Genomic DNA, 25,886 nt, shown 5'->3' with positions numbered 1-25,886 from the left:
AGACAGGGTGGGGACTGGCCCTACTGGTGAGGCAGGGTGGGAACTGGTCCTACTAGTGAGACAGGGTGGGGACTGGCCCTACTGGTGAGGCGGGGTGGGAACTGGTCCTACTAGTGAGACAGGGTGGGGACTGGCCCTACTGGTGAGGCAGGGTGGGCACTGGCCATACTGGTGAGGCAGGGTGGGCACTGGTCCTACTGGTGAGGCAGGGTGGGAACTGGCCATATTGGTGAGGTAGGTAGGGGCTGGGGGGGAATTGGCCCTACTGGTGAACGAAACCCTAAGATTCCGAGAGGTGGTGGTGGTAAACTGACGATATATTTCTAGGAACCAGGGACACTTGCGCTGCCTAATCTCCCGCCACGAGTCAAATACATTGAAAAAAGAGAGAAAAAAAAATGAGTTCATTAATCTGAGCAGAATGAGTCACGAAGGGTGGAAGAGGGAAGCCCTCGATCTGGCCACTTCGGAAGAAAAGAAGAGTAAAGGGAGAGACATAACGACAACATGCGAGCTCGTATCATGAGTCCATGACAACGTTAACACACAACAATTCGTCAAAGCCAGAGGAGAGTCCTGGGCAAGAAGGCACTACTGGTGAGGTGAGAGGTGTAGGGAGGGTCGTGAGGAAACATTTCTCCGGCAAGAGAGTTGCAGACTCCTGGGAAAACTATACAAAAAAATAAGTAATAAAATCCAGGTGTAGGACGAGAGGGCCCCACGAACATAAAGAGCACCTCTTCCCCATACGTCCATGTGCTAACACACCCGACCCTACAAACACCTGTACCTACACACATCTACACCTAAACACACACACACACACACACACACACACACACACACTTCCCCTAACACACATCTGTGCACAACTGGCAATACACATGTCTGGGGGTTAATGTGGGACACAGGTGTTGGCCATGTTATGGGAACACGTGAGACAAACATTGTGTTGGCCAGACTAGCACAGCTGGAGCTGTACGAGGGAGGAACAGGTACCACAGCAACTGGTGGTATATGACGTGGTTGTCTGCTGAAGGACAACAGAAGCTTCCCACATTCTTTCTCTTGATAGATGGAGACAGAATAGACAAGCACAAGATTTCTCCCCACTACCCAGAACTCTATATGGAGACGGGATAGTGAAGGAGACCATTCTTCACCACCCACCACTACAGACAGTGATGGGATAGTAAAGCAGAAGGCTTCGCCCCCACTCATCACTATATAGATGGAGACAGGATGGTAAAGCAGAAGGCTGGCTCCTGTTCACCCACCACTTCCTTCGGCACAGCAGCCGGCAGCAACATACCTGTGAAGGACCACAGTGCAGAACAGAAGGGGTCATACTGCCAGGGAAATTTTACATGTGGAGGATAAATGGAAAACGAATTCTGATTTAAGTATAATGGTTCTGCATCTATCCTGCATAGACGAAAAAAAGCTAAAAAAAAATCGTGCATATTGTATAATTTTGTACAGGTTTATCTCGCGAAAATCAATACCACTTAAGTATATATGTAACCAAAATTAAATGCTGTCATAATCATCGTCCCGATAATATCTGGCGGTGAGGCAGGGGAGGGGCACTGGATTTGGGAGGGTAGAGACCTGCCCCCAAAACTGTCTAAACTATGAGAGAGAGAGAGAGAGAGAGAGAGAGAGAGAGAGAGAGAGAGAGAGAGAGAGAGAGAGAGAATTAACACACGTCGAGACGTAAATCACTGGCCCACACAACACAGTCCCACGAGACGTGTTCACATTCCCACCACAGCTTCCTCCCTCCTCCTCCCCCGCTGTACAAGGACGAGTTCCTGCCGGTCGGGTCCACCCACCCTGGTCCCCCAGCAAACTCCTCATCCCCCACTCTGAGTCGCTCCTCTCCCCCCAACTTAGTCATTCCAATCCCCATCGTAAGGAAGTGTACGGAGGGACGTGAGGAAGTGTACAGAGGTACGTTAGGAAGTGTACAGAGGGACGTAAGAAGTGTACGGAGAGACGTGATGAATTGCAGGAACAGACGTGAGGAAGTGTACGGAGGGACGTGAGGAAGTGTCGGGAGGAACGTGAGGAAGTGTAAGGAGGGACGTGAAGAAGTGAGCGGCGGGGCGTGAGGACCAGAGATGGGCGCAACAAGTGTAAAACTCCCTCCCCCCAAACAGCACAAATACAATCAATTCCACGCGTCCGCAGAGGGCGGGAGGCGGGGCAACAACACTCTCCCCGTCGACACAGCGATGGTAATCACGCACAAGACCACAGTCACACAAACTCAAGTACAGACAAACAACACAAGAACTAATGTAAAGAGTCGGTCCAAAGACAGTCAGACAGATGGTGGATGATGATCCTGGACCCTTGAGCACGACGGCACGACCCTTGAGCACGGCTGAACGACCCTTGAGCACGACGGCAGGACCCATGACCACGACGGCAGGACCCTTGACCACGACGGTACGACCCATGAGCGCGACGGTGCGACCCTTGAGCACGACGGCACGACCCTTGAGCACGACGGCACGACCCATGAGCGCGACTGTACGACCCTTGAGCACGACGGCACGACCCTTGGGCATCATGGATGGCCTGGCCTTCGGTGATCAGGTCATAGATCATACCGTCTCACCCAAGGATCGTAACACCGTGCTCAAGGGTCGTACCGTCGTGGTCAAGGGTCGTACCGTCGCGCTCATGGGTCGTACCGTCGTGGTCATGGGTCGTACCGTCGTGCTTAACAGAAAATTACGAGAGAGATTTCCAAGATGGTGGTGACATCTGAGTGATAGCTCTCCCAAGGTCGTTATCAGTACTGAGGTCAGACAACTTTCACGCACACCACCAAAGTCACCACTAGACCACGCCCACGTCATCACTTAGCCCCGCCCATGCCACCACTAAACCACGTACAGAACACTACTAAACCACGCCCACACCACCACTAGACAACACCTATGCCATCAAAAAACCACGCCCACACCAACATTACTGGGCCCTCATGTCCACTACACCACGCCCATATCAACAGCACTACACCACGACCATGCCCCCTCTAGATTACGCCCTCCAGTCATATAACGTCTAGCTTGCAGACCACGCCCACAACATCATGTCTACCGGTAGGAACTAAGTCTATCTATCAGACCACACCCACAACCACCACGCCCAGTCTCCCCGCTCACAATGATACATTATGACGTTTCTAATGCTCAAACTAAGAAACAAAATATATATATGTATTATATCCTGAAGACAATGTACATTTCGTACGCTCACAAGAAGTTGACGTACACCTTCAACCTCTTCAAACTGTCAATAAACACTGTTTTGTCGCAAGCTGAAGGCAATAACATATACCACTATCAATATCATAATTATCATGTTGTAAAGTAAGCACACACTAACACAAGAGTTTCCCCACAAGTAACTTTGCATTATTAAACATTTGCGTTTAATGCGCGAGACATACGATCATAATACTGTCAGGTGACTTAACATTAATGCCAAAGCAACAGTGTTTACCATGTGAGATAATTCAAAGTGAGGGGTTACATGTGAGGGCTGAGGGTAGGGGCTGGTGAGGGCTGGAGCTAGGACTGGCAAGGGCTGAGGAGGCCAGGTAATGGTGTAAGCTGGGGCTAGGTACTAGGTGAGGGCTGGGGCTAGGTACTGGTGAGGACTTGGGGACAGGTAATGGGGTGAGTTCTAGGAGCCAAGTACTGGTGAGGACTAGGGAGGCCAGGTACTGGTGAGGACTAGGGAGACCAGGTACTGGTGAGGACTAGAGAGGCCAGGTACTGGTGAGGACTAGGGAGACCAGGTACTGGTGAGGACTAGGGAGATCAGGTACTGGTGAGGACTAGGGAGGCCAGGTACTGGTGAGGACTAGAGAGACCAGGTACTCACTTGAGCGTCCACCATATGTCGAAACACATCACGTTGAGCCAAAAGAAGGCGGCCAGGAAGCTGAAGTGTGTCACCGAAGCTGAGGAGGAGAACAGTATGTATGGTTAGCAAGATGGCACACGTATATATGTATGAGTATGTATTATGTATGTATGAGCGTATGAATGTATGAGTGTATGTATTATGTATACATGAACGTATGTATGTTATAAAAGTCGACATGGAATGGTCAAAGTCATGTTCTAATCGAGGCCATATCAGTTTCAAAGTTACAATGGTGTTAATTGAACAGAAAAATAACAGCGGGGATAATTGTCACAGGCTCATCACGTGTCATCGAATTCTGAAACAGGTATGGTTCAAGGAGGAAGGAAAGATGAAACAAGGGAGAGGACCCCACTGCCTTACTTCACAAGGAAATGAGGTACCATAACGGCCAATCCTCGTATGGTTGGTCTACAAAAAGCAACTACGTAAGGAATCAACCAGAGGCAGGCCAAGAATCCATTATCGAATTAAGTTACTGATTCCGATATATTTAAGCTTTATGAATGATATCTTTGACGTCACGAAAATTTTTATATTTCTAAATGGAACATTGTTGATTATATCATTGCGGTAAACAAATCTACGAACAAACGTAATGCTGATTGGTCAACTAGGTGGTTAACCAATGCTCCCGAGAAAGAGAGAGCGTCGCTCATTGTTTAGCCTCACACCCCGCGCTGATTGGCTGACAACTTCAAACTAACTTCTTCAGAATTTCTCGTTTATTCCTTTTTACAACCAAACAAAGAGTGATATCTGGGGATTCAATGGTCCAAATACTACTTCCAGTGTGTGTTTTATATTACCCATCTTTAGTATACATGTGGAATATCACCTTAATATTCAGGGAGCGTCATGGGTTTCTTGGATATTCGGAAATACCTCACTGAGCAACCTGAAGGTCTCGTAGGGTACGCGACCTTAGCATGGCGAGGGACGGGAGGCTCACAGAGAGAGAGAGAGAGAGAGAGAGAGAGAGAGAGAGAGAGAGAGAGAGAGAGAGAGAGAGAGAGAGAGAGAGAGAGAAATATATGTGTACGTGCGAAACGTCGGGATATAAGTCACCTTCGACTAGGCTACTACATAATCTATTTCTTCACCATCAACGGAAAGAAAGGTAGAGGGGTCTACCCAGCTAAGCGGAGCCCACTTTACCCTGCTCCGGTACGGAGGAACGCAACCTCGTCAATACGAAAACTCCATAAAAGGGACCGTGAAGCTGAATTTATACTTGATTTTATATATAAATATATTCCTACAGAGTAACCAATTAAATGTCCACTAAAAAGAGGGTCATGATAACTCTCGACATTAATAGGAAACGTATTAAGCTAAGCGGCACCTGTTTGCAACCTGGGCCTTGAGGTTATATTTTTTTCTGATACGAACAAGCGATATCATTTACCAGGACCAGCCAGTCGGCCTTAGCCAGCTGCCAGGGAGCCAGTGTATGTATTCCCGGGCGGCACAAACACTACAGCTTACCGTAGATAAGTTATCTACACTCAAGTATATGGCAGGAAGGGCTGAAATCACAGACACTGTTGTTAACTCATATCTCACTTCCGCGATTACTTTAACGTGGATTCAGGAGTTTGTTTTAATACAATACCGGGGAAAAATCATAGTTTAAATCATTTGATCATTTTCTGACGTTATTTTGTTCTTCATACGAGTGATTTTTGGCTGTATAAACTTGCTTCACCCAATGAAGATATATATATATATATAGCCAGGAACCCATTTTTTCAACCGACCCCTATGGGTGGATGAACAGCTGAGTTGACTGTGGACCGACTCCCGCAACCAGGATTCGAACCCGTACACTTTAATTCAAGATGTTGTTCCTCTCTGACTGCAACGATTAATTTTTTCAATAAGCAGTTTCTAACCCTGTTTTTGTTTTCATATTCATTATAGATTTCCTTTGCTTAAAATCTTCCTGCAGGTGGTCCAGCCGAACTGTCTGGTCGCTTGATGTAGTAAGTATGAGGATTGTAACGGGGGTGCCCTACCTCATGGATCTGACACAGTATCACTGTTATCATGGAATGGACTTCCCCGTATTAGACCCATGAACACGACAATACGACCCTTCGGTATGATGGCGTGATCTTTGACCTCATCCGTAAAGGTTGGGTCAAAGCTCAAGCCATTATACCCCAGAAGTTGTACCCCTTGTCCTCACTGGTCTTGAGGCATTCAACAATCATGGACAAGATCCACGGGAAACTTGGACCCTGACATCTAGCGTCCACATCATTAATCACCCTTTGTCTCTATCCATCGGCATTAAATTCGTCCCTATTTTCAAGGGTTGGACGGATCAAGTAAACACAGCCAAGAACCTTTGGTAAGAGTTCAGTATGCAGGGCTGGGGTCCCCAACCTCAGCGCTGCTCGATGCCAAAGGACAGGGACGCCCAGTTCCCTCGGCTGGACTAGCTACACCGCTTTTATGCATGGGCACAAACACAATAGGTCATATGGAAGTTTAGCGACGTTGTGTTTTTTTCTTTCCTTATACCGCTAAGCTTTGACCTTCCTGAGTATTTGCTAATCGATTCTAAAACGCAGGTTTTCCGCTTCTAACAAAATTATTGAGTTCCTTTTCCTTTTTTTTCTCTTCTATAATAAATCAGTTCATTTTCTACCTAAAAAGAATTTTTTTAACATGTTAGGGTTGAAAAATGAGTTGGAGAGAGAGAGAGAGAGTGAGGCAGAGGAGGAAGCCTCGGGGTTCAAGCCATTCTCTGTTGCTGGATGAAAAGGTCAATATGGACCACAAGCAAGATGAGGAAAGGTACTAACCAACAGACGACAGGATGAGGAACAGTTACAAACCAAGAACACAGTGAGTGAGAAAGAAAGGGACGGTGATGACCCTACAGACGGGAGGGAGGGAGGGAGGGAGGGGGAGGGCTCTACTGGTGGAGCAAAGTTGTGATACGAGGCTTCGAATTCGTCTTACAGTCTGACTGGATCTTGTGAAGGAATGGCTCAGATGGTTGGAAACATCTGACCATGTGCATGGAATATGGGTAGGTACGTTTGATCTTCGACTTTACCCAAAAGATTAACATCTACAAGTCGTACCCTACGGAGCAACAATGTTCACATATTCTTTTTTATGTGAATTATTCACTGAATGTAACATGATGGATGTGTTTCGAGGTGTGCAATGTATCTGCCAGCAACCCCAGGTTTTCTCCAGATCCAGGAACTAGCAGTTTGGGTCCACTCAGGGGTTGTTCTGGGATCTATGAAGCAGGAAAACAACTATTTCTAACACAAATACAAAATTCAAGTAATTCTTCCAAATTCAAGACATATACGATTCATCCATTATAACGACTCGTAGTTTTAAACTAGCTGTTTCCTCCCAGGCTTCAACGAGATATGAGGACATTTCGGATTACTTCAGGCACTGAAGCTACACACTTCAGGGAAACATCATCTGTCTCATAGCTGGAGACAAACACCCTTGATATCAGAGGTCCATGGCTAACTACTGAAATGTTTACGTTAATCAGAGATGCATCAACGTTCACGAAGATGATGATGAAGTACTGAAAGCCAGTAGCGACGACGCAGGAGGTAAATCTACTTACTAAGAGTGCAAAGTTGTGTACTTCGTGTGCCGACTTGCAAGTCATGTGTGCGTTCGTGATGTACTGTACCAACCTGGAACAGGTACAGTGTGTTGTGTGGTACTGTGAGTTTTACAACAGGTACTGGTAGGGTGAGTTGCGTGGTATGCTAAGTTACAACAGGTACAGAGTGCTACAACAGGTACAGTGTGTTACAACAGGTACAGTGTGTTACAACAGGTACAGTGTTATAACAGGTACAGTATGTTACAACGGGTACAGTGTGCTACGACAGGTACAGTGTTACAACAGGTACAGTGTGTTACAACAGGTACAGTGTGTTACAACAGGTACAGGTACTGACCCATGATCTTGCAGGCGGCCAGAGGCATGAGTCCTGAGGCCCACTGGACTGTGATGAGGCTGACGTAGGCCAGAAGGAGGGCGGACATGTGGGATACAAGACACTTGCCGTGAACCTTAGCGTGCAGCTCGGGCACGCTCACGTAGATCAGCAGGGTGATGGCCAGGAACACGCAGGACACCGCCAGCAGCACAGGGTACACGAATGACTGGACGGCGGTGCAGGCGGCGCTCGCGCTGGCACTGTCCTCCTGGAAACACACGAGCGGTAGCGTGTGGACCACGTCGCCCAGCAGGAACTTGTCCAAGCAGTACCGGTCCGCTGGGAACTTCTTTGAGAAGTTGGGGACGTACAGCAGGCCGTCCTGGAGGAGGTAGAACTCGTCTTCCTTCATGCGGTGTGACTCCAGCTGGAAGAAGGCCTCGCAGATGGGATAGCCGTGGAGCACCTTCAGGTTGTCGGGAGTCGGGACGTCCACAGATAGGGTCTCGGGGTCGTGGAACATCGGGTGCCACATGTCGCTGGGTAGCTCGACGGGCACGCATATGTCCGTGTGGAAAAATCCTTCCGGGCAGCACTTGCGGACGCAGGTGGCGTTGCTGCAGGCCTCCTGGTAGGCGGAGACCGGATCCTTAAAACAGAACTTGGCCCTATAGCTCGGCGTCGCCTCCTCCACCGAGCTCGCCTCAAGTCCCACACAAAAGTCTTCCCTTTTCTCCCGCCTGGAGAAACGCGTTGGCGGCAGCCAGTCGAGCAACGCCCCCTGGAAACTGTACACCAGACTTACATCTTTATTGTCTATAACGCGGTAGAGCGTCTCAGAGCTGCTGCCACAGGTGATGTTGGTCACACGGCCATCACCCCGGTCCTCCCACTCCAGCAGTTCCTGTCCCACCTTCACGGGTAGAGTCAAGTTGTGGGCGGCGTGAGGGATGCACGCGTTGTTGGCGTCCAGGGCCTGGCCGGTGGGACAACACCGTGGCACGGTGACTTGCCTCAGGCACAAGTGTACCTCCATGGCAGAGGGGTTATTGTGATCGTCCAAGACGTGGTCGATGCAGTAATCCTGGAACACCTGCTCGTCCAGGAACAGATCGCCAGACTCCAGGATGTAAACAAAATTGAGGGAGTTCTCATTAACGTCCAGGACGACCAGCCGCTGGTTCTCCGAGCAGTTCAGAGGCCCGACTTCGACGTTGCCGAAGGAGCTGGTGTAGACAGCCATGGATTGCCTAGTCAGAAGCTCCAACATAGCCACCGCCGTCGTCTGGTTATAACAAGTGCTCCCATCCCACACCTCCTCACCGCCACAGCGACACTTACGCAGCGTCGAGTTGCCCAGTGGAGGAAGGATGGGGACGTAATGACGCCCAGACTCGAAATCGACTAGATCCTGCTGGTAGTGGTAGTCTGCGTGCTCCCCGGGATAGTCCAGTCCCAGACCCGGGTACTCCTCCTCCACGAGGCCGTCTCCTCCAGCATTCTGCGCCCCTTCCGTTGTGGATCGTCCTGCCAGTAACAACAGCAGAACAACCACCGCAGTCGACACGGCTCTCCCGCCCATCGCTACAACGACGCTCTATGTAACATGTTAGCGACGGTGTTATTCATCTATGCCGCAACGATCTACGTTAACTTACAACAACACCGGGTTCTCCACTGGGGCGGAGGTCCTCACTACATCACTACGCGGTGCCACTCGCATCACCACTGCAAGGAATGCCTCACTCCACCATTGACACCGGTGTATTCAGTGGTCTGAAGGCTTCGTCATTTAAATGGCACTCGAGATAAAACCACCTAATTTGCCACTCAGCAGGTACTGGTTCTCAGCCCAACGGAAGAGCCAAATTATTCATTTCACACATCTGTTGAAATTGGCAAACACTTTCATGGAGACTATCAAAAAAATGACTAATCCATGACACTTTATACAGTCACTGAAAATGTGACTTGTTTCATTCAAACACTTGACGACTCTTGGCACAATTCTCACTCGATGAGTCACGACACTTGGTTTCCTCCACGAGCCTCTCTCTCTCCCTCACGAGGACTTAGGTTTAATCCAGGACGTGTGTGACCCCTGACCTCCTTCAAGTAGACTTCTCAGAGTGACCTTGACCCCAATAAGAGGTAACCTGGAAAAGAGAAAAAGAAAAAATAATCAATTTCCTGAAGGAAAAATGGGATTTATTCATACGAATTACCATCTCTTTCCCCCGAAGACACACTGCTCCCCTGGCAATGGCTACCCAGGCCACTGGTGCTATATGACAATCTACCCAGGTCACTGGTGATAACGCGACTCTGGACTGCCATAAATCAAAGGCCTGGCCTTCGATGAGGACCTTCGTCCGTAACTGGAGCCTTTTGGGATTTACAGATACAACCAAACTTAGCCCTAATTCCTTCCTCTGTTATAAGTTAAGTCAAACAGCCCACTCCTGCAGATGGGACTGAATTCCCGCCACTCCCAAGGTGTAGCCTGCCTCGTATGACCTACTCTCTCTCTCTCTCTCTCTCTCTCTCTCTCTCTCTCTCTCTCTCTCTCGATAAGATATGAGGCGGCCCCACGCGTTTATCAATCCGTCGTCTGCAGATGCAGCGGGCCGACCTGACACCGTAAGAGTCTCCCTAGCAACACCAACCAGGGTTATGACAGCTTGCCAATCATTCGTACTCCAGACAAACCTGCCATAACCCTACTTATTTACTCTTCTACTCAGTCACGTACTCTCTCCACACAGCACGGTGCTTCCTCTTGGGTATTTTCCTACCGGGTGGTGAGGCGGAGGGAGAGGTGGGTTGGGAAGGAGCCTTCTGCTTTACTACCTCGTCTACACCCGTGTGGATCAGAAATTTAGGATTCTATACTGTCCTCCAGATGCTCAAAGGTCGTTTGGTCGTGCTTAAGGGTCGTACTGCCTTGTTTCAAGGGTTGTACTTTCCTGTACGTTTTGTTACGTACTTCATTTCCCTCCCAAACCTCCCCAAACGAGCAATGTTTACATTCTCCCATGTTGATACCCCGGCGCCCTCTATGGGCGGGAGAACAGGCGTGTCAACAGTCTCCATTCACCAAACATCCGAAATCCGATATGAAAGATATCAAGTCTTCAAATCCTTTCTTTTTATAATTCTACCGCTTTACCTACAGGAGTTCAAGAGATCTCAATCTCAAGATATGAAATATACCCTGAAAGCTGAACACTAATCGTGTATAACGTTGCAAATACAAAAGTAGAACGATAATTATCCTTTCTTTGTGCTGTCCTCCAGCACAAAAATCTCGTCACAGACCATCAGGTCCTTTACTATCTGTCCTTCCCATGCGTTATTGCCCTCCAGCAGATATCTCCTATATTGAGCATCAAGTCTAGGTCTTCTACTATCTGTCCTTCCCATGTATTGTCCTCCAGAAGAAGCCCTCGTCATAGGCCATCAAGTCTTCTACTGTCTGTCCCCTAGAAGAAAACCTCGTTATAGAACATCAGGGCTTCTCTTATCTGTCCTTCCCACGTACTCCACCAGGTGGCCATTATCATCCAAGTGTTTCCTCCTTCCCATGCTCCACAGGCCTGGCTCCCTCCCACACAGTGGGGCCACAGTATACATTGTACAAAGGGTGGGGCGGGTTGGCTCCCCACTGTGTTTATAACACTGCTTGCCTGAGGGGCGCCTGTAAATGTTCGTGTATAAACAGTTTCCCTAAGCCTCCTCGTCATGGAGATGAACCCTAATATTAGTGTAAGTGAGTGAGTTCATGGGAACTAGTGTTACCTCGCGGCGTCACGCTGACGTATTTGACGCCTCCTGGTGTGTGTGTGTGTGTGTGTGACGTGAGGAATGGTGCACACTCTACACTCAGGCTGGTGTGTGAAACTTCCCCGTCACGGTCTGTCTCTCTGTATGACTGGTTCTCTTTCTTATGTAACTAAAAAGTTTTAAATATTTCCGTCAAATCTAGGAAACAGTATTAACCACTTGAGAAAAAGGATTTAAGCGTCTCGGTACAAGGATTCAACCCCTTAAGTACGATGGTTTCAACCTTGAATACGATAAAATTAAGGTCAATAGCATCAAGTCGTCGTACTCATAGGGTAAAGTTGTCGTACTCAAGACTTTAAAATGTCGTGCTCAATCTATTACGTCATCGTACCCAAAGAATTAAGTCATCGTACACAATGGTTCAAGTCGTCGTACTCAATGATTTAGTTGTCGTACTCAAGGTGAGGAACAAAAAGAGAACTTTGTTCTAACTTACGACAAATTCGTCTTTTACACTAATAATCATATCTTCCTAACACAAACACAACAGAAGTAAACGAGAGCAAATATGCTGACATTCAAGACAAAACTCGTTTTCTTTTTTCGTTGCTCACCCAAAGAAAATCTTTATATCTTCAGTTATGATTATTCCCATCATCTAATGAATCTATTGGGTCTTTTACGTTTATCAATCCGATCTACTAACATAGGATACCTAAAATTCCCTCTTACTAGAAAGGGTATAAATTCCCACTAAAACTGGCATAAAACTCAACTTCCTGGTAATGTGACGTCATGACGTCAGGGCGCGCACGCTCTGTTACTGGGCGAATGGCCATACTAGGGTTCTGACATAAACCCTATGATTAACGCTGATGATTGCTTAAAGCCCATAAAATACGATTAGAAATTATACTAAAGATTTCCCCACACTCTAATGGGGTAGATGATAATCCTACGGTACTTCAGGGAGCCCAATGAATTAAGGTCCGAAAGTCATTTAGTCTGTCGACTCCGAGAGCCTGTGGCCATTGTGCTACATGTCTGTTCCCAATTGTTTTGAGTTCATAGTATTCATAGATAATGTATTATTACTATGACCACATTATCATCATTACAATTATCATACTATATTATTATCACTTTTATTATCAGTTATTATTTCTATTATCATTATTATTATTATCATCATTATCATTATTCCGGTCTATGAAACACCATTAATACTCAAGGGTCGTACCGTTGTTAAGGGTCATGATGTCGTACTCAAGGGGTCAAATTTCAAATCCTGACTAATCAAGGGCGAATCCGAACAAGCAGTTTATGCTGGTATCCAAAGCTACTGGCGGACATGATGGCTGACAAGGATGTACAACTGCGGACAGAGAACACTTGCTCGACACCTGCCGAAACCTTCGTATCGACCCAGAGTCACGAGGCTCGAAGGCGTGTACGAACAGCTGTATACACAAGTAGACAGAAGTACCGAACGAGCAAAAGCTACTTAACAAAGAATAAACCAGGGATTCAGTGGGAAAAGGATGATGAAACCCATGTCTTTATGATGAAACCCGTGTCTTTCTTCGAGAGTAAACAACATCCTTTGCATCCTATGCCGGTCAGAGGGCCTTCGGTACTGTACCCGAGAGAAGACTGAAGATGAAGCTAAACGTCCAAGCTGGGGATCTGTGAAGGGCTGCTCAAGTGGCTAAGAGGGACGGAAAGAAGCTAGACGAGGGTGAGAAGTGGAGTGCCTCAGGGAGCAGTACTGGGGCCACCACTATTTCAGATCTACGTACATTCTAGGGGTGCAAAATCAGAAATTTATCTCTGAGGGTTCCTGCAGCTACAAGGCTGCACTACAGCCAAGGACCGACTCCTCCGGAGTGAGATGTTCGACAAGATTGTACTCCAGTAAAACAGCTACGTAGGTGACGAATCAAACTAGACTCATACCGAAATATGTTTGCTGATGACCCTAAAAATCATGAAAGGAAAAGTACTACACTACAGGGAAAGTGGAATTACCGCAGAGACCTGGACAAGATGCACCAGCGGCCGGGAAAATGGTTTGTGCAATTCATCCCTAGAAAACGCGAAGTCATGAAGATGGGAAGGCGGTGTAAACAGAGACGGCGGAGTACGACACCGAGAGAAACAAATGACGCGGGACGCCCCATAAAAGGAAATGTGGTGCTAACATCAAGCCGAACTTGAGAGAAGCGTCGTGCGACAGTGTTAACAGTCCTGCAACGGTCCTGCGTGCAACGGTACGACACCCAAGTACGACGATACGACCCTTGAGTGCGACGGTTCAACCCTTGAGTTAGCCGGCACGACCTTTGAGTAAGAGACAACGCAACGACCGTTGGGTACCCACCAATGCTTCGTTCCCACAATTTAGGTGCCATTTTGCTGGTGATACACACGTCTACTACAAGGCCCATTTTGAGACTAATCACTACACAGCTCACCGCCTTTACGACCTTTTATATCCTCTTTGTCAATCTTTCCTCACTCATTCTCTCCATGTGACCAAACCATTTCAATACACCCTCTTCTGCTATCTCAACCACACTGTTTGAAAGGGAGGAGCTTGGCACTTTGTGAGCACCCGAAGGTCTCCTGTTGTATATTCTTACCTCTGAGAAGCGATATACATCCAGGCCTCCTAAACATGTTGAAAAATTCTACACCATGGAACTCAATGGAGTGAATTCCATACACCATGTATCTAATCACTGGTGAAGCCGGTCCATCTCTCTCTCTCTAAACTGCCACAAGTTTCTTCTGTTTCTTTAACAAGACTAGCAGCTCGCGCAGACATATGCAAGTTATGTTTATGAGTCCTCCTGTTATTTAGACAGATAAGGAATGGTACTGACTGGACACCAAGCCCTGACGAACACCACTGGCTAGCCTTATCAGTATATATATATATATATATATATATATATATATATATATATATATATATATATATATATATTTTTTTTTTTTTTTTTTTCTTTTTTTTTTTTTACCTCGTCGCTGTCTCCCGCGTTTGCGAGGTAGCGCAAGGAAACAGACGAAAGAAATGGCCCAACCCCCCCATACACATATATATATATATATATATATATATATATATATATATATATATATATATATATATATATATATATATATAAAAGGCACGTCTGGCGTGCCTTCACTGTTCCCTTCCATGTAAGTAATCTTCGATATCGATGGAGCATTCCTCTCATGCATTCCTACATGTATATTTCTTTCTAGCTCCCTCTGGGCATGGTATCAAATGGTTCCTGGCAGTGTACAACACACAGTCCACACAGACACATCATTCGTGCTCCTCCAGTGACTGATGTTCACTCTTAAAAAAAAAAAAAAAAAAACATTCAAGAGTTATACTCTATGATTCATTTCCCTCTGAAGCTATACTGCCGCTGACAAGGGCACTTCATAACCCCTACTCTGAAGTCCGATGACCTTTCCCCAGGAGCTCACGGAAGAGGCTACATAGCGACATGAGTCTATAGTTGAGCGTTTTCCGTCGCTTCTGCATCCGTATCCGCACGTCTGCTCTCTTTCCCTTCCCTGGCGGCGGCGATCGCCCGTCCGGCGGGATTTTGAAACTCCCCGACTGGCCCGTTAGGTGTTCCTGTACAACCCTTGAGCACACATGTCCAGTTACCCTCATGGCCGTGCGCCTTATACGGATCTTCCTCCTTCACGAATCTTTCTCGTATCTCATGGGTTGATCTCAGTCTTTCCCGTGTCTCCTCTCCACCATTCAGAATGTTCCTCTGCTGTGAACAATACCGTGAACTTGAAGAATTCATATCCTTAAATAGAGCCATCTGTTTCCGTAAGCCTCATCTCTTAAGTCCTCCAGTCTAATTATATAAATCTTAATTAACAACTGACTCGCAACATTTCTGCAAATTTAACTCTATACTATAGTTTGCCTTGTTCATATTTTTCAATTTTCATTTCTGTTGTTTAACTAATTCTACCCACCTCATCTCCTATGGTCTTTGTCCTTCCATAGACATTATTTTGGTTGCTCTGCCGTGTGTATATTCCACCGTAAGTGTTCTTTTCTTGCACATTGAACCCATTTGGTTATGACAATACGACCCATGCGCAAGATGGCTCGGCAAATGATCCGAAACTTTCGGGATAGGTCAAAGGTCAGGGCTCTCATATAAAAAGGTCGTACTAGTCTGCTTAATCGTTGTAATGTCCTACTCAAGGGTCATAATGTTGTGCTTAAGGGTAATGTTGCCATGCTCAAAGGTCGTGCCGTTGAGGTCAAGAACTGTACCGTTATGTTAACTGACTGTCCCGTCGTGCTCAAAAACTGTGCCGTCGTTATCAAGAATGTACCGCTGTGCTCTGGGGCTGTACCGTCGTTACCAATAACTGTACCGTTGGGCTTCAGAGCTGTACCGTCGTTATCAAGTGGTTAACATCGTGCTTAAACTGGAGCACTGAGTGATGGCTGCTCCCGGGTGTGGCAACATGGCCGATATGTTCTTTTTCCAGGGCGCTGGACGTGAAGATATGCTCCAGAACTCCTGGCATATTTGTCCCTCTGGACTCTAGTGAGTAGTTGTGGCACTGAATTCCATGATGTTCTGGACACGATCAAGAACTAATGCCTAAGCGCATGCAGAAACTAGTTCACAAGTATCTACAGAAGGGAGGTATGTGTTTGTGTGCGTGGAGGGGGGTCAGGTGGGGCTGGGGAAGGGGGAAGAGAAGCAGTACAGCAGGTGGCAGTTGCTAACCCAGGCCGAGGGAGTAGGGGGGAGTGGGGCTACGCGGGGGGCGGGACGAGGTAGCTACCACCATCACAATTCAAGTGTTGGATTATGAGAACTGATCCTCCTAAGAAAGAAAACTTTGACATTTTCCCTATACAATATATTAAATCATTGACATATTCTAAACCTCAAGGAATCTTACAACACAAAGATTGTTGTTGGTTGGTCATATCTACGAGCGTTGTGTTATGTTCATCCCATATGGCCACACTAAAGAAAATTATGTTTAAAATTAAAACGCCTGCAATAAAGTAGATGAATTATCAACGCGACAAAAATCAGACATTACGGTCAGAACCAAGACGTAATCCAATATTATCTAATTTAAATATTCGTATCAACATGGCCGGGTAGAGTGATTCATGTGAATATATGGCAACTGATGCTTTGTGAAGCATATATATATATATATATATATATATATATATATATATATATATATATATATATATATATATATAGGGAAGACCTGGAGGGTAAAGGCGCAACTATAAGGGGAAGAAAGAGGATACAGAAAGAGGGAAGGAGAGATAGTGCAGCCAATACATCAAATGGCATTCACCAACACCTGTACACGCCAAGTGCAGGTTTCAACATCTGTAGCGCATTAATAAGAATAACAGTTGTACCGTCGAATGCATAACCCTAGCCAACACCGTCTCGATCCAACACTACAGAAAGATGTATAACTCGCTACAACTATAACTCACAACTTTCATACCGACATATCAAAAAAAGGCTATTTTCTGAAGAACTCTTCCTTTCAGTGTAATATAAGCAGTCGGGGATGACTGCACAAATGACACATTGCCGGCAACTAAACCTAACCTAAACCGATCCAAGCGAAAGCAGGCGACTACTAGGTTAAGATTAAGAGTCGAACCCCAAGAACTTTCGCTGTTAAACCAGCGCTGAATATCCGAGCAAGTGAGCTATCTTGCAGCCTCTCATATCTGATTGAGACGTCTCAGTAACAGCCAGCGAAATAACAATTACAAATCATTCGTTTACCGTACGTAAACTATCGTAACATGAATACTGCGTCGTATGGTAATTTTTCAAGATACTTGAGGATATAAATCAACTTTTTGTAATTTGTGATAATTCAGAGCACATAAAACAATGATTAGCAACAAGAAGTCCTCGCAGAAGGAAAATCAACATTGTCTTTTTTACTTTAAAAACAAAAAGAAATCGACTTCAAAGTGCAAGTCATTTACTGACGCGTGGGGTCAGAGCGCGGTAATTCAAAGTGGATCAAACTGGATGTCTCACAATTAATATATATATATATATATATATATATATATATATATATATATATATATATATATGAGTGGATGTGACTTTTCTTGGTCTATTCCTGATGTTACTTCGCTAACACAGGAAACGCTGATCGGGTACTATTTTATCATTATCACCATTATTATATATCCCGAAATGTTATATGAATCTACCTTTAGAGATTATGAGCCTAACGATAAATTCCACAAAATGTCATAATAAAAAAGAAGATTAGATAATGACGTGCATATAATCAATAAATGCAAGCGAAGCTGTCAAGCCTCAGGCAGGGTGGTGTGGCAGGGTAAGCCAGCGAACATTTACGGCAATTATAGGTTAGTCAAATATGCTGAGCGTTCCAATATCACCAGCAGGTGTTAGCTCAGTTAAATAACTATTTGAAAAGATAGCTTTATCACAACTGACCCTTTCAGCACGACGGTAACACCTTCGAATATAACCACGACCTGTTAGTACGACTGAGAGTTTCACCACGAGTGTACGGCCAGTGAACAGGCGGTGTAGCCCTTTGGTAAAATGGCATGATGGTACTACGATTCCCATGGATCAGGCCATCATACCCAAGGGTCGTCCTACCGTTCTCAATGGTCGTAACGTCGTGCTCAAGGGTTGTACCCTCGTGCATTGAGGTCGTACCGCCAAACCCAAGGGGGTTAACCTTTTGCATCCCACGTTGTCAAGAATCAATAGGAATAAAAAGCAAGGGTAACCTTTTTGATAACTGGTTAACTTTCCGAGAGCAAATGTTGTCAGGAGCCAACACTGTCAACGAACACTATTCGCAAGCAAAGCAAGATGTCGTCTACCATGCCTTGACGACGGCGTTAATATCCACCTGGGAAAATGAATTAGTATAATAATCCACTATCAATTTTCACGGTCAATGAGGGCTCAAATGAGTAAACGTGATTCGATGTATATGTTCGTTCACCAGGTGGGTCGCTGGGGATGTTTGTAAACCAAGTAATTCTTGGATACGTTTATAAATAAACTCCTGTCAGCTGGAGCTGGACTAGCCTGCTGCTGCGAGGTTTCCTATTAGAGCTTGAGAAAGAGAGAGCAGTAAATCCCTTGATACTAACCCCATAAATCAAGTAGTAAAGTGTTATTGTAACAGGTAAATTGGCTAATGGAACTCATCACTTCGAGCCAGGATCATTAAACAGTGTGGCTCGACTGATGAGCTCTTGGCTTGTGGAGGCCAGGCCGTGCTACCCAAGGGTCGTAACGTCTGTTCAAAAGGTCATACCTTCATGTTCAAGGGTTACACCGTCATGTTCAACGGTCGTTCCTTCGTGTTCAAGGGCCATACTTTCATGTTCAAGGGTTGTAACGTCGTACTTAAGGGGTTACCAATGCACGCACTGTACCAGTGAATAACTTTAAATCAAATTTCACTTCATTTTCGCATTAGCAAGCTACATTGCAGGCATTCCACGTCCATTGTATGCTAATGTAATAACCCAGTCTGTCGATATACTAACCCGACACTTGCTATCCGGAGCGAAATGGTGCATTTACAAGATAACAGAAAACTTTGCAAAATGCAGCTCGAAGCCCAGATAAACCTTAGTCATGCACCACTGAGCGGCCGCTACCACAACCACTAAATGGAAAATTCCCCACGTCGAAAACCAAAATTGGCTCTACTTAAACATTTCTTGATCCTATGAAAATTTAAGCACAGTTAAAATGTTTCTGGTTACAAATTGGTACATGAAATATATAAACAACGCTATCAAGGATATCAGTATATATAATTAAGTAAAGCTAAACCCCTTTATCACGACAATACGGCTTTTGACCATTTAGTCTGGTCAAAGATCAATTCATCATACCCAAGGGTCGTATAGCCGTACCTCATAAGCCTTATCATCCTGCTCTTCTCTTTCATCATGCAGTCTCTCTCTCTCTCTCTCTCTCTCTCTCTCTCTCTCTCTCTCTCTCTCTCTCTCTCTCTCTCTCTCTCTCTCTCTCACACACACACACACACACACACACACACACACAAACTGTATCCTTCCACCCATCTCTTAATTCCTCCTTTTCTCCCACCATCCACCATCACCAATCATTATATACCAGTTATATCTTGCCAAGACAAACTACAGCTCTGGCATTAACAGGAAAGCTAAGCTGGACAAACCACACCTCTGGCACAAATAGGAAAGCTTAAGCTGAAGACACACCACAGCTTAGATACTCAGAAGACAGTAAAGCTGATATACAGTTTATACCACGCCCAATGCCGACCACTAACCATAAGGTTCTGAGTGCCTCTGTTGGTCTACGTATAATGAAGGTCAATGTACAGTGACATGCAAGGTTCGTGTGCTCGGCAGATGAAAGTGACATACTTCACCTACAACAGCTTGTGGACCCAACGTATGTATTGTACTTAAACCCTGCCGGGGCTTACCATATATAGGCTATTGTGATATCACAAGACAACTTGGACAAATCAAGACCTACCTGACCTAGTGTAGTCTAACTTCACTAATAGCCTAACTAAACTTGCATATGACCGAACTAACACACTTCTCTCACGTAAGCTAAAACGTACGCTAATCTTCCGGCTTCACAAATTCATGCGCGCAGCTAGGCTAAACTACACATAACTATTATGGCAACAGATTGCAAATTCAGCCGAAATGCTTGGGGTATGGCGTGTTCTGAAATGCAAACATCAACAAAGACTGGGGTGAGTTCAGCTCTACACACGACGGAGTCTTGGTTGTATATGTGGAATACAGAATATCCACTACGTCATCGGTCATTTATAGGGAAAAGATTCATTACTGATGAAGGGTATAGCGTCTGGAAACGTACGCGCAGGTTCTTACATCACTGAATCTCATGGTTAAGGCATATAAGCCATTAGGGTAAGGTTAAAAGCCAGGCCATCACACCCTGTGGTTGTACAGCCGTGCTCAAAAGCCGTAAAGTCATGCTCAAGGGTCGTACCATCTGCCCATGGGGAGTGCGCCCCCAGCAACAGAGGGTCTGATCCTGTACACCCACAATTCAGAGACCTGCAACAGATGCTGCTGAAGATAGAAATAATCCAACCCAAACAACTCTGAAGACAAAGGACGATGAACTCAACAGCACAAAAATAAGAAAATAAAAAATAAAAAAATCAAGAAGTATTCTGGTGAGGTTGGACAGCTACTGGGGGAAACCCAAAGCCAGCCACATCAGGTACCCGAGAGTGGCACCTGTGGACCCGCCCTTGAGCCTCGTCCAAAGTGACCAGGCCAACCTAACGTACCCTTCCCTCAGGGCACAGTGTGACCCACGATGTGGACGGCCATGGGATCACCCACACCAACTTACAACTAACTGTGGCATCAACGCCACTGAATACATCAATTCAACACCCATCCCCCCCTCCCCAGGTTATGATGATCCCAAGTACGATAATTTACTCCTTAGGTACGATAACTATCGTTGGCGTACTTACGGGGGGGGGGGGGTTAAGATGACGTGTTCAAGGGGTTAGGGGTTTAGTCAGTACATAAGGGGTTATGTCGTCATAGTCAAAGGGCTGTCAATCTGCTGTCAATCTATGTAATGACACAGATATTAAAAAAAAAAAAATCCTTTAGATCTTGGAGATGTTTCTAATCACATAGTTTAGCGGTAAAATTCACATTTCATCGTTAAAATATTTTCATATTACGCAGTTGAAGTTTGAATACGCTGAAAAATATCAAATGTTACCATTAAACTATGGAAATATTAGGAGTTAACACTCACGTTTTCAGCATTTTATCCAGACAGCCCAATAGTGGTAAATGCGCCAAGAATTAGAAGTTGAAGGTACGAACAAACGTTATGTATTTAAATCTATTGCACGTATTAGTACATGGAATCGCATTAGCCATTTCACCAATATCTTCTTGGGATCGAACACACACACACACACACAAACACACACACACACACACACACACACACACACACACACATATATATATATATATATATATATATATATATATATATATATATATATATATACATATATATATATATGCCAACTAAAATTATTTTAGTGACAAAAAAAATTACTCCAATGATGAGAAGTGTCTAATTAAGCAGTTTAAGTGTACGTGACAATTATACCAAATATGTTTAGGAAAATTAGCTTCTCCCAGACACTGGGCAGCATGCTGCTTCAGGAAATTATGCAGCTATATTTATGCCCCTGACATCATAATAAAAAAAAATACAATAAATGTCAACGGTTTAAATAGCGATTTCAGCACGACAGTACGACCCTTGAGCAAAAAGGTACCTTTGGGTGTGATAGCATTGCCCTTGAAAAAGGTCAGGCCCATCTCAGTAACTTGTCCATATTACATGGGGGCTTCAGCCCACCTTTGTAACTTGTTCATAATACATGGGGTCTTCTGCCCACCTATGTAACTTGTCCATATTACATGGGGTCCTCAGCGAGCCTCTGTAACTTGTTTGGAAGACATGGGCCCTCAGTCTACTTCTGTAACTTGTCTGGGAACACATGGGGCCCTTTGCCCACCTCTGTAACTTGTCTTGAATACATAAGCCGTCATCCCAACTCTGTAACGTTCCTATACATATCCACATACATTTCAGTGACTTCGTATGCTCAAGTTCGGCGAGTGCCTGTAATGTCTTCGCCAAGCAATAATTGTATTTGTGGAAGATAAAATAAAATCATTTAACGAATAAAAAAAAAAAACAGACTGATTTAGCCTTGAGATGGGTGGGTGGGGGACCGCTAGCACAGGCACGCAAGGTAACGACTATAAATGTCGTCTTTCTCTGCCCCCTGTTACACCTGTTTTACATCCGGAGCACGACGGCACGACGCCTTGAGCACTACGATGAAATGGTAACCTTTGACCGGGCCCTTGTGTGGGTCAAGTCAGAGGCTGGGCATCAATTATCACAGGGGAACTTGGGATCATCTGCCTCACCAGTAACAATGCCATGTCATGATGATCTTGTCTCATTTCTCCGTCAGTCAGCCCGTCGTAGATAAATCAGGTGGGTGTCGAACGGAGGCATGCGTGTGGCTATTATATTCATGTCCCGAGGAGGAACAATCAAAGAACAATATGATGGCACTACCAGGCATGGATGAGGAGTTGGTCCTTAGGATTATCACCACATCATTTGGATGGAAGGTGGGCGAAGGAGACGCGGGCTCCGCCAGGTACCGTGAGAGTATGCGTTTTCATCTAATCGTAAGAGTGGCTGTCGTTTCTTCCACTCAAGAGTCCAAGTTCTTAAGGAGATCGTCTCCTCCAATCAGCGTCCAAGTGATTGAACCATGTCGGTTGCGTTCGCATCCAATCAGCGTTAAGATGCTTGAACGTTCAGTCAGATTACAGTGCTCAATATGTTCAATCAGCGACAAGATGCATTTGCTTTCGTTCACTGTGTACCAAGGTGGATGTGTTCTCATCCAACCGGTGTCAAATTCCTTCCACATTAGTCCAGTCTACGTCGTCCCTCAGTGTCTGCACAATCAGCATCAAGGTGCCTCCAGCCTCCTCAAATCAATCCTAAGCTCTTGCGCCCAATCAGGAACATATTATACGTTCTCGTCCGATCAGCGGAAAGGTACCTGGACTCTCCTCCTATAAGCTTAAAGAGGATCTAGTTCTGGTCCAGTGTGAGGATCGAAGCCTGACACTTTGTGTTTTCAGCCTCTTGAGTATGACGGTATATGACCCTTGTATGTAATGACCAGTATATCATTAGACCTGACGCTCAAATCCATAATTCGGGTTGATTTAGACTCGACTCTTATCATGTAGAGCCAGAATTTCCCCAGATGTGAGAGCAGGTCTCAAGGACGAATCAACTCTTTGTAGAGTCGTCAGAAAACTCCACAAGGGATGAGTCTTCCTCAGCAGATAAACAAAACTTACAACGCTAGACATTAAATTTCTCCCCTACAGCCCGACGACACACAGGTAATCACCCTCCTGCTGGGCTCAATAGACTGCGTGACGTATATCGGAGCTGCTCCAGGTTCTTCAACGTACTGAAGGCTTCCTACTGCTTGCTAGGGACCTTTACATGCTGCAACCTCCACAAGCTGAGGACTTCCACATGCTGGAGTTCTCCACATACTAGGGTTCTCCACATGCTGGGGTTTCCACATGCTTGGTACCTCCAAATGCTGGAAGTTTCCACATGTTGAAGGTCTCCACATGCTTCGGGTGGTCATAAATTCAATGTTCACCAGCGACCGCCTGAAGGTGGGTGTAAATACGTTGGGCTATACTTATCATGTAGATACGACTGATGACACTGCATGTCACACGGCAGAAAAATGCCATTTATATTTTTCTTGAACAACTATATCTCGGTACGACAAGCAGCCACAAACAAATTACCTGAATATCTATATGCATGTTATAGTTTACCTACTTTAAGTCTGTAAACTGAACTAATAGTGCGCTATTTCCAGTAATGGGGAAATGTAGAATCCTTTGGAGTGACAAGGAGGGGTGAACCTCCACTTGATTCCCTTGAATAAGTGTAGAATCGAAGAAGTATAACCACTATAATTATTAAGCCTCTACAACATCTTCCACGAGAGCCACCATTGTACTGAACTCCGTCCAGCATCCGACACATTTTCTACAGATCTGTTACATAAGATCATTACCATCATCGTGGAATACAAAAAAAAAAAAAGCACCAGCGTGTAGGATTATAAGACTACCGCCCTACATTTATCTTTGAAAAAAAAAATCCTCCACTGCAACTACCGTCTTACACTACTTCGCTACAGCTTGACTAACTACCACCCAACGTAGCTACTACCCTCCAGTCATCCAGCGAACAGCTGTCCTGAAGGTGAACATCGTTCTACGATAACCTTGCTACAAGACCAACAACCTTCCCTCTTGGTATCATACATCTAAACCATCTCCATTACCAGCTATATTAAAATCCGACTATTACGTCGTATCATATTTCCCCTCTAGTATATAATTTCATCTACAAGCCTAGTTACAAACTTGTCTCTTGTCTACAAGATCAAATCTACAAGTGCCATATCACGCGCTCGTCCAAGGCCTTGGTAGCAACAACACATCTCACATTCCTGACCGCTGTAGATTATCGAAGCCTAGGAGATACAAAATCTAATGTGTATAATTACTCTAGTGTACTCTCCAGTGTAGCACATGCGATCTCAGCGAAACTATATCAGAAAACGTTGATTGATACTGTTAATATGACACATGAACTTAACAAAAAGTTAACCTTAAAGTTAATTCCTCGTCAGACTTTCCCTAACAACATCAGCGGCTTCCGCTCCATTTCTCTAACCTAATCCTGCAAGATGTCACTCAAGAAAACACGGCACGACTCACCATAATATGAGTACAAGTATGAATCCAATGCGGCGTGAGTACAGCAAAAGGTATCCTCATAACAACAAACCTTAACTCGCACTGATCGTCACTGCCGTGTTAAAGTTACCCAGTGGCCCTGGACGCAGGCTCACACCGTTGCCAATTCTCGCCATAATTTCCGAATTATCATTAATATAACCATTTTGATAGATTTTTAAGCGGTTTAATTAAAACTCTGCAGTATTCTCACCAATATAGTTGTTCTGGGAGTGTAAAATGTAAATTTATACAGTCCGTCTCTATGTTTTTCTTCGTATTTACGAAAAGGTCAGCACCAAACGCCACTCGCTGTTATCACTTGTGATTTCCAGAGCTTCACCAATGGAATTCGACTTCCTTTAAGCACTTCATCTGCTGAACAGAAGTTTATAACTATGGTTATCACTTAACGATACTAACGAGACGAATTGTATAATGGAGTTACGTAGAGTTGCCAAATACCATCAGTCGAACGAACCAGCTTCGACAGATTGGTTATCAGTGTGATACTGTGATTGATAACCTGTCCACATACGAGAGGTATGACTAACGAGACAATACTGTCACCAGCAACTACACACTCACACACACACACCACACCATTTCTTCCCCGCTAGCGACGGAGACACAGCTCCTGTGTCCTGCTGCAGACATCCAAGGTCAACCAGCCCAATTGCGGT

At 45.2% G+C, this 25,886-nt stretch overlaps 1 protein-coding gene across 4 annotated transcripts in view; it reads right to left on the bottom strand.

The window, feature by feature from the left end:
• LOC139767098 (uncharacterized) overlaps positions 1–25,886 on the bottom strand; it is a 73,408-nt gene that overhangs the window by 45,042 nt on the left and 2,480 nt on the right. For 2 of the 4 annotated variants that reach the window (XM_071696077.1, XM_071696080.1), the window contains exons 1-3: positions 25,186–25,318; positions 7,905–10,042; positions 3,904–3,982 (exon numbers count right to left, since the gene is read on the bottom strand). In XM_071696077.1, coding sequence (XP_071552178.1) covers positions 3,904–3,982; positions 7,905–9,468 — 1,643 coding nt within the window. In that variant the 5' untranslated portion in view covers positions 9,469–10,042; positions 25,186–25,318. Of the gene's footprint in view, positions 1–3,903; positions 3,983–7,904; positions 10,043–25,185; positions 25,319–25,417; positions 25,555–25,886 lie in introns of those variants that run through there. The other 2 variants (XM_071696078.1, XM_071696079.1) reach the window with 2 other exon arrangements.

This window comes from Panulirus ornatus, chromosome 59 (genome assembly GCF_036320965.1).
Source record: "Panulirus ornatus isolate Po-2019 chromosome 59, ASM3632096v1, whole genome shotgun sequence".
Classification (NCBI taxonomy): Eukaryota; Metazoa; Arthropoda; class Malacostraca; order Decapoda; family Palinuridae; genus Panulirus; species Panulirus ornatus.
Note: the sequence above shows the minus strand (reverse complement) of the source record. Positions and strands in the feature narration are given on the sequence as shown.